The sequence below is a fragment of the Triticum aestivum genome, chromosome 4B (genome assembly GCF_018294505.1).
Source record: "Triticum aestivum cultivar Chinese Spring chromosome 4B, IWGSC CS RefSeq v2.1, whole genome shotgun sequence".
In the NCBI taxonomy this organism is placed as follows: domain Eukaryota; kingdom Viridiplantae; phylum Streptophyta; class Magnoliopsida; order Poales; family Poaceae; genus Triticum; species Triticum aestivum.
The window spans coordinates 637,394,818-637,404,467 of NC_057804.1; the positions used below are offsets into that span (position 1 = coordinate 637,394,818).

Genomic DNA, 9,650 nt, shown 5'->3' on the forward strand with positions numbered 1-9,650 from the left:
AAACACAAATGACTAAAATAAAATAACCACAATAAAAACTAAAAAATATATAGAGACACAGAGTAAAATATATACTACTAATATAAACTACACGAACACTAGTTCCTCACCTAATGCAATTTTGGAAAATTATTTTTATGCAACAGGCCACACAAAACAACAACAAAACAGTCAAACAAAATACTTTGGAGACTAATAAAAATACCAAAACATAACAAATGAACTGGAAATAATATTCTTGACATTATGAACATTTTTAAACAGGGGAGAAGTCATGTTATCTCCACTCCAATAAATTGCCTTTAGTTGCATAATGAAAAGAATATTGCAGAAGAGCAAATAATGCATGGAAAATATGATATGCATATGTATGATCTAATAACATCCTAATTTAGGAAAATTGGGATGTTACAATGATGCAAAATGGACGTATCAACTCCCCCAAGCTTAGACCTCGCTTGTCCTCAAGCGGAAGCCGATATCAAAAAATATTTCCACATGTTTAGAGATAGAGGTGTCGATAAAAATACAATACCGACATGAGGGCATCATGATCATTCTTGTAACAGCAACATATATAGATTTTATCATATGATTTCTTATACTCGAGTAACAATCAATTCACAATGTCAAGTATGGTTCAAAAACTTCATTGAGAACTAACAAACTATAATCTCAGTTTAATGGTATTTAACCTTCCCACACAAGACTTCGACATCTCTAACTATCCCAACTAGTTTAATGGTATCCCTATTAGCAAGCTTAATAGTAACATCAATGTCTTCTAATTCGACGGGTGCAATTTCGTGCATAATCTCTTTATATAAATCATAGGGTATTGCACTAGCACTAGCACCCATATCACATAAGCCATGATAACAATGATCTCCTATTTTAACAGAAATAACAGGCATGCCTATGACAGGTCTATGTATCTTAGTATCTGGTCTAGTAATATTAGCAGTCTCACCACATAAATAAATAACATGCCCATCTAAATCATCATCCAAGAGATCTTAAACCATAGCATACTAGGTTCAACTTTGATTTGCTCGGGAGGTGTATAAGTCCTAGTATTACTCTTACGAACAACAGTTGAAGTTTTAGCATGATCCTTTATCCTAACAGGAAAAGGAGGTTTCTCAACATAAGTAGTAGGAACAATAGGACCACTATAGGTGATAGTCTTTTCTTCAACTGTAATAGGTGCAACTACTTTCACTTCAATTGGAGGATTATATTTAAAGCATTTCTCCTTAGGGAGATCAATGTGAGTAGCAAAAGATTCAGAAAAAGAAGCTACTATCTCAGAGTCGAGTCCATATTTAGCGCTAAATCCACGAAAAGCATCGGTATCCATAAAAGATTTAACACAATCGAACTTAGGTGTCATACCTGACTCCTTACCATCGTCGGAACCCCAATCTTCAGAGTTGCGTTTAATTCTTTCCAATAAGTCCCATTTGAAATCAATAGTCTTCAGCATATAAGAACCAGCACAGGAAGTATCGAGCAGGTTGCGATCACTGAGAGAAAGCCCAGCAAATTTTTTTGAATAATCATTTCCCGGGAGAGCTCATGATTGGGGCATGAATATAATATTGACTTAAGCCTCCCCCAAGCTTGAGCGATGCTTTCTCCTTCGCGAGGCCAGAAATTATATATGTAATTACGATCACGATGAACAAGATGCATAGGATGAAACTTCTGGTGAAACTCCAACCTCAATCGTTTATAATTCTAAGATCTCGTATCATCACATAGACTATACCATGTCAATGCATCTCCCTTCAAAGATAAAGGTAATACCTTCCTTTTGACAACATCATCGGGAATACTTGCAAGCTTAAATAATCCACAAACTTCATCCACAAAGATAAGGTGTAAATCGGGATGCAATGTTCCATCTCCTGTAAATGGATTAGCTAGCCGTTTCTCTATCATACCCGAAGGAATATCAAAGTAAATATTTTCAAAAAGTTCAGTAGGTTGAGGAGGAACTCTTTGCTCTTCTGGTCGGAGTGAAGACACCCCGAACAAGCCCCTCAAAGGATTAGTTTCCATAGTGACAATTAACAGAAAATTTGAGCACACTATATAAATGTTTCCTTACCAAGTTACACTCACCAAAAGCACTACACTCCCCGGCAACGGCACCAGAAAAGAGTCTTGATGACCCACAAGTGTAGGGGATCTATCGTAGTCCTTTCGATAAGTAAGAGTGTCGAACCCAATGAGGAGCAGAAGGAAATGATAAGCGGTTTTCAGTAAGGTTTTCTCTGCAAGCACTGAAATTGTAGGTAATAGATAGTTTTGTGATAAGATAAATTATAACGAGTAACAAGCAATGAAAGTAAATAAAGTGCAGCAAGGTGGCCCAATCCTTTATGCAGCAAAGGATAAGCCTGGAAAATTTCTTAAAATGAGGAAGGAGCTCCCGAGGACACATGGGAATTATCGTCAAGCTAGTTTTCATCACGTTCATATGATTCGCGTTCGGTACTTTGATAATTTGACATGTGGGTGGACCGGTGCTTGGGTACTGCCCTTACTTGGACAAGCATCCCACTTATGATTAACCCCTATTACAAGCGTCCGCAACTACAAAAGTATTAAGGTAAACCAAACCACAGCATTAAATATATGGAGCCAAATCAGCCCCTAACAAAGCAACGCATAAACTAGGGTTTAAGCTTCTGTCACTCTAGCAACCCATCATCTACTTATTACTTCCCAATGCCTCCTCTAGGCCCAAATAATGGTGAAGTGTCATGTAGTCGAGGTTCACATAACACCCCACTAGAGGAAAAGACAACATACATCTCATCAAAATATCGAACGAATACCAAATTCACATGACTACTAACAGCAAGACTTCACCCATGTCCTCAGGAACAAACGTAACTACTCACAAAGCATATTCATGTTCATAATCATAGGAGTGATAATATGCATTAATTATCTGAACATATGATCTTCCATCAAGTAAACCAATTAGCATCAACTACAAGGAGTAATCAACACTACTAGCAACCCACAGGTACCAATTTGTGGTTTTGATACAAGATTGGATACAAGAGATGAACTAGGGTTTTGAGAGGAGATGGTGCTAGTGAAGATGTTGATGGAGATTGACCCCCTCCAGATGAGAGGATCGTTGGTGATGATTCCCCCCCCCCCCCCCCCCCCCCCCCGGAGAGAAGTGTCCCCGGCAGAACAGCTCTGCCAGAGCTCTAGATTCGTTCCGCTTCGTGGCGGCGGAGTTTCGTCCCGTAAGTTTGCCCATGATTTTTCCTGGGTAAAAGCCCTCATATAGCAGAAGATGGACACCGGGGGGCCACCAGGGGGGCCACGAGATAGGGGGGGCGCGCCCAGTAGGGGTGGGCGCGCCCCCACCCTCCTGGACAGGGTGTGAGCCCCCTGATGTATTTCCTCCGCTCAATAATTCTTATTAATTCCAAAAACATGTTTCATGGAGTTTCGGGATTTTTGGAGCAGTGCAGAATAGGTTTCCAATGTTTGCTCATTTTCCAGCCAGAATTCCAGCTGCCGGCATTCCCCCTCTTCATGGTAAACCTTGTAAAATAAGGGAGAATAGCCATAAGTATTGAGATACAATGTGTAATAACAGTCCATAATGCAATAAATATCGATATAAAAGTATGATGCAAAATGGACGTATCAATGAGGCATCGCGCCGGGTTTGCCAAGCTTAGGGACATATCATGGACGAAGGCATGTGTCAGTGTTGCCAGCACCATGCATGCGTAGACGAACAAAGTTGATGTTGACGAGGTGCCGCACCAGGCTTGCCAGGCCCGGGACGCGTCATGGATGAAGGCACGCGGCGGTGTTGTCAGCACCGACTATGTGTAGATGGGGGCATGCACGAGCTATACGCCATGACGAGGGGGCTAGCAGAGAAGGACTCAATGACGGTTGCGGCGCTAGTCGACGTGGGGTAGAACGTGCCAATGTCAACCACGGTTGTCGAAGTAGATGAAGTGGTCGGAGAAGATAACGGCAACGCTGGCGACGAGCTGGTGCACGACGAAGATGAAGAGGTGAACGATGAAGTAGGCGGCGAAACCAGAGGCAGCCCATGGGGGGCACGTTGGTCGTCGGTAGGAGCGTGACTGCGATGCTTGAAGTAGGCGAAGAAGAACCTGACAGCGTGACAAGGACCATGCGCAAACGATGGTATTCCCGTCTAGGGAGACGGCATGACGCATACCATTTAAAAGTCGATGCGTGGGAACAACGGAATGGACTGCGTGCCGTGGTGCTACAGCTCGAAGGGGACGATGCAACGGCAGCGCATGGGTCGGGGTGACGACGGGGAAGTCCTCCGGGCGGCGTAGACCGCGCGTCACGGCTCTACGGCCAAAGGGGCGGCGCAACAGCAATGTGCAGGTTAGTGCAACCACAGGATGGCCTTAGAGCAGTGGCTTGAATCGCGTGTTGCGAAGCTACGGTTTCGGGCAATGCGCGGGTTGGCCGTGGAGGAACCACGGGGCTACGCAGTCCGTAGAGGCAATGCACCGACATCTCGTTGCTCAATCGACGGAGATGTGCAAGTACTCGATGACATTTTTTACTGGATCCAGCGAATACACGCGTATAACAATGAGCAGGATCGAGAAAACGAAGAAGTCCACGAGGTATCTGCAACACGCGTCACGCGGCTCGGATGTGGCAGGAGTAGGATCTGGCAGAGACACATGCTATGGAGGGATGCGTCCAGGCTTGCAAGAGGCAACACCCGCACAGGATGGAATGCGCGCGAGCAGCCAAACTTGCGCGGTACGTGATTCAGATCGGATCCCGCTCATGATCTCCAAAATATCCTCGTCTAGGACATTGTATCGTGCATGTAAACGAGTTGATGCACGTGAGCACTGCATAGAAGCTATCCTGAAGACGAAGCATCAGGCCACCCGCGCCGTTGTCGTTGAAGTCGCGAGAGACATGCCGGGACGAATGAGGCGGGGGCCGTTGCAGTGTCAGCCAAGGTTGAAGTAGAGGTGTGCGAAGAGTCGACGAGCGCCGGCGGGCGACGTAAACTGATCTTACATCGAAAAACTAAAAAGAAAATGCCGATCAAGATGACCGACGAGAGGGAGAGAGAAAAATCCGGATCAAAGGATCGGGAAAAAGACTCTCTAGGGCAGCCGATCAACTGGATCGGTGGATGAACCCTAGGTACGGACGGCGCGGCCCCAATGACGATAATGGAGATCAACCGACCCAGGGACGGCACGGCATGGAAGCAACGGTTATGGATAAGAGTGTTTAATATGCTGCAGGAGTAGTTCCGTGAGGCCATCTTTGTCCATAAATACATTTATTACTCTAAGGCCTTGTACAATGGGAGGTGCTTACAAAAATAAACCGATTTTTTTTGAAGCACCGATGCCTATTTCTACAGGAAATATACTTAGTTAAGTGTCTACCCCGCTTGGAACTCATTCGACTGAGAAATAGTTTGGTCTCAGTCGAATGATGTGATGATGACGTCGTGTGCTATTTGTCTCAGCCCAATCATCTGGCAGGCCCGAGCCAGCCTCCTTTCTCTCCCGCACAAAGCCCAATTGGGCCGAATCAAATCCAGGCCCTTTGTTCTGTTGTTATTTGTGGGCCTTTTGGGTTGTTTGTTTTGATTGTTCTTGTTGGGCCTTTTTGACTAAAAGGTTGTTCTTGCTTTACAAAAAAACAGAAAAAGACAAAATAAAGCCTGTGCCCAGCTGTACAGGAGCAAAAAAGATGTGTTGCTTTTTGTTCCTCCCTGTTCTTCTCCTGATCGCAGCACATGCCCCAGCCCCCCGTCCACAAAAATCACAAACCCTCACCCCCAACCACCCCACTCCTCCTCCTTCCTCCTCCAGCCCCAGCCACCAGGGCACAAACCTTTCCCCTCTCCAAGGTAATGTGAGAAGAGGAAGGGAGCTGATATGCTCGGAGAAGGCAAGGAGAAGCAAGGAGCAGAAAGAGAAGACAAGAAAAACATGGATGCAGGCAAGGAGAAGCAAGGAGCAGGAAGAGATCAGAGGACACAAAGCACTCACCAGGGTATGCATGCCTCTCCCCTCTCCAGATCTAGGATTCTTGTCTCTGTACTTGTACTATCTTGCCCTTTTATTCTTCAGAATTCTATTGTGGAAACACAAAAAGGCAAAAAAGAAAGTCAATAGTAAACATACAGAACAACACCCATAGGAGCAAATTTGTAAAAAAACATGGAGCTTTCTTCCTAGGTGCTGTATCCTTCATATACCTAACAAAGAAACTCTTGACATTTATTGCAGCTGTTCTTGATCCCTATGGAGCTACTATGTTTGGTTCTTAGGTTAGTGCCTACAAAAGAAAGCAAATGAAATTTTAATGAACTTCTGAATCTTGCTTGAACTATTCTGGTTATTTGGTTACGGAAATTTGATGTCTGCTCTTTTGTAATGTTATGGGGAAAACATAAAAACATAGGGGGGCAAAATAGCCAGCAACAACAGTGGCTGAATTCTGATGCTTGGAACCAAGGGATGCAACATACACACCCCTGGATGCAAAATTAGATGCTTCCACATGCTTCTATAAACAGAACACAAGGGAATGCCCTGAATATTCCAGTGAGTGCAACTATGTATGGTATATTCAATAGTCAAGGCAATACACAGGTATTTTTGTGCTCTTTGAAAAAAATTGCTTTTCAAATTGTCAGTAGACATTTCTGTGAATGTTAAAACTTCTTTGTGCAGGCAAACTTGCTTGTGAACCTGGGTGCACATACTTCAGTGGGTGAGTCCAACCAAGTGTCTGCTGCACTCCAACCCCCTGTAAGTGTTTACAATCTACGGAAAATGGAATAAAAAAAGAAAATCTACTACGATTGTTTTACAAGAAATTGGCAACAATAATGATGCAGGCAAACAAGGTCGCTTATGAAGCCCCTATGTCATACATGCAACTCCTACTTGCTGCTGAAGAAGAGGTTCTCTACTAATATACTCGTCTTTGCTTGTCGTAGATAAAAATTGTATTAACTTACGAAAATAAACCCACAAACATAAAAAACATCAAACAAAAACAAAACTAACTAGTGATGTTTTACTTTTCAGGGTGCTAGAAATGCATCATCACAATCACAAGAAGATCGCCTTGTTCGTACTGAGGTATGTTTTCTCCTGCTTAAACTTGTGTCTATGTCCCCTAAACAAAATTGTTTGACTGCTGTGAATAACTATAAAAAAACTCTCTCTACAGAATGATATGTACATGATAACTGGGTGATACAGTGTATCTTCAGAAGATCCATTCCAAGCACACGCTGGGGGTGGAGCTCAGCATACATCTGAAGTCGATGACCAGCATGATATAGATCTTGAACCTTTTGTTGACAATTGATTTTCAGAAAGCTTGAATGATTTGAACTGGGACAATGAAATGCAGACAGAAGCAGGAGGAAACAAAAACGGCTCTATGGTGTCAAATGAGATTGCTTCTGACAATGATTCTGATTCCGAGGATGATCTTTCTTCGTCGTTGTTGCAAAAATCCTCTGAAATTGCTGTTACAACTGCTGGAGAACAAGAGAACAGTGGTGCAGCTGGTGAAGTTCAAAAATTAACACGGGAAGACATACTGATATTCCTTGAAAATGACAGTATAGAAGCTGCTCAAAGTGCTAGCCAAGAAGTGCGCAGCTATCACGTACCCCATGTGGACATGGTCTTTGATATGGATGATGCAGCTTACAACTTTTACAATGAGTATGCCTCAATTGCTAGTTTTTCTGTGATTAAAGCATCTCGGTATTGTGGCAAGAAACAAGGAGGCAGTGCAGCAACTCGGGTAACTTTCAAGTGCAATCGGTCAGGAAGAGTAATTGATGAAGAAGAACAAGAGAATAGGAAGAAGAAACGACGTGACACAAGGCAACAGAAGACAGGACAAGAGCCCTATCGCAACGCAAGGAAGAAAAAAGCAAACACCATTGCAATAACAGGGTGTAAAGCTCAGCTTATTGTCACCAAGAAGGATGAGAAGTGGGTGATAAAAACCATAAACCTAGAGCACAACCATGATTTGAGTCCTCACACAGAAGTGAAATACCTTCGTTCTCATAACTACATGACAGACGAGGAGAAGCTCCTAATCCGAACTTTCAATGCTGTGAAGCTACAAACAAGACAAATAATAGCAATCCTAAGTTACTTGAGAGGCGGGAACACTCCTTACACCAAAAAGCATGTAAGCAATGTTAGAACAGCCATTGGCAAAGAGAGCAATCAAAATGACATGATGCAGGTGCTCACATATTTCAGGAAGAGACAAGCTGAAGATCCACAGTTTTACTATGCGTTCAAAACGTATGAGCTGTATGCAAGTAAAGTTTTGTTCATTTTCTAGGCTGACGGATATTCTAGGAAAATGTATGAGCTGTATGGATACTGCCTCAGCTTCGACACAACATTCAAGACAAACAGATACAACCTCCCATTTGCTCCCTTTGTTGGTGTCACAGGACATGGCCAGAACTATTTGTTTGCTTGCTCTATGATAGAGAATGAAACAGCTGACACCTTTCAATGGTTGTTTGAGACATTGTTGCATTTCATGGGTGGGAAATCTCCGTCCACAATCATAACAGACGAGGATGATGGGATGAAGACAACTATTCCTATAGTTTTCCCGCATATCTGCCACATGCGTTGTTTTGTTTCATATTAAAAAGAAGGCTGAGGAAAAATGTACTAGGACTTTTGCAGCACATAAGACACTGCATGATGATTTTAGTGACATCATTCACAACTCTCTGACGGTGGCTGAGTTTGAGCAATTGTGGACAGAAATGTTGGAGAAATACAACATTGGGCATGTGAAGTATTTTCAAATCATGTGGAACAAAAGGAAAAGGTTTGTCCCTGTGTATTTCAAGATGGACTTCTTCCCCTTCATTCACTCTACTGCGCGTAGTGAAGGCACCAATGCCATTTTCAAGGACAACATCATGTCAACTCACAATGTGATCAGCTTCCTCCAAGAGTACCAGAAGATTTCAGAGACCATACAAGATAAGGAGAGGCAGCAAGACTCTATCACAAGAACAACTTCGCCGACATTCTGGGTACGAAGTGAGCTTGAGATACAAGCTGCAAAAATGTACAACAGAAATATATTTTACAGATTCCAAAAACAGATAAAGTTTGTTCTGAATTTGCATGTTGAAGAGGTTGAGAGAAATGTGAAGTATGAAGTCTACAAGACACCAATGCTAGCTGAAAAAGATTTCAGAACGCGAAGATTTGTTGTGATTGTCAACTTGCAGCAATAGCTGTTCAGTTGTATCTATGGGCAATTTCAGAAAGATGGCATTGTGTGTTGCCATGTCTTGAGGGTCCTTTCTCATCTCAACATGTCTGTGCTGCCAGAAAAATATTACATAGACAGGTGGAGGTACAAAGGACATACGGGACATCCGTTTCAATGTTCCTTTGGAACTAACTGCTGGAAGTCAACACTTGAGGTATAGCCTGCTATCCAACAGGCTCAATGAGATGGCTTCAGACGGTGCATCAACAAAAAGAAAATATCTGTATGTTGTAGCAGAATGTGAAAGGGTGCAACAAAAGTTGGATGAGATAACTAAAGAGGAT

At 43.0% G+C, this 9,650-nt stretch overlaps 1 protein-coding gene across 1 annotated transcript; it reads left to right on the forward strand.

The window, feature by feature from the left end:
• The first annotated feature begins 6,308 nt into the window (after positions 1-6,308).
• On the forward strand, positions 6,309-9,395 carry LOC123089518 (uncharacterized). The gene is made up of 6 exons (XM_044511178.1): positions 6,309-6,346; positions 6,481-6,671; positions 6,753-6,830; positions 6,920-6,985; positions 7,113-7,166; positions 7,258-9,395. The coding sequence occupies exons 2-6, from the start codon at positions 6,570-6,572 to the stop codon at positions 7,282-7,284; spliced, it is 327 nt and encodes a 108-aa protein (XP_044367113.1). The 5' UTR covers positions 6,309-6,346; positions 6,481-6,569; the 3' UTR covers positions 7,285-9,395.
• The last annotated feature ends 255 nt before the right edge of the window (positions 9,396-9,650 follow it).

Bases quoted from the DNA above. Each gene is read 5' to 3' on its own strand.
- LOC123089518 (XM_044511178.1), top strand. From the start codon at position 6,570: ATGCTTCCACATGCTTCTATAAACAGAACACAAGGGAATGCCCTGAAT. The intron at 6,672-6,752 runs GTATTTTTGTGC...TTCTTTGTGCAG, and splicing joins ATAGTCAAGGCAATACACAG to GCAAACTTGCTTGTGAACCT. The intron at 7,167-7,257 runs GTATGTTTTCTC...CTCTCTCTACAG, and splicing joins ATCGCCTTGTTCGTACTGAG to AATGATATGTACATGATAAC.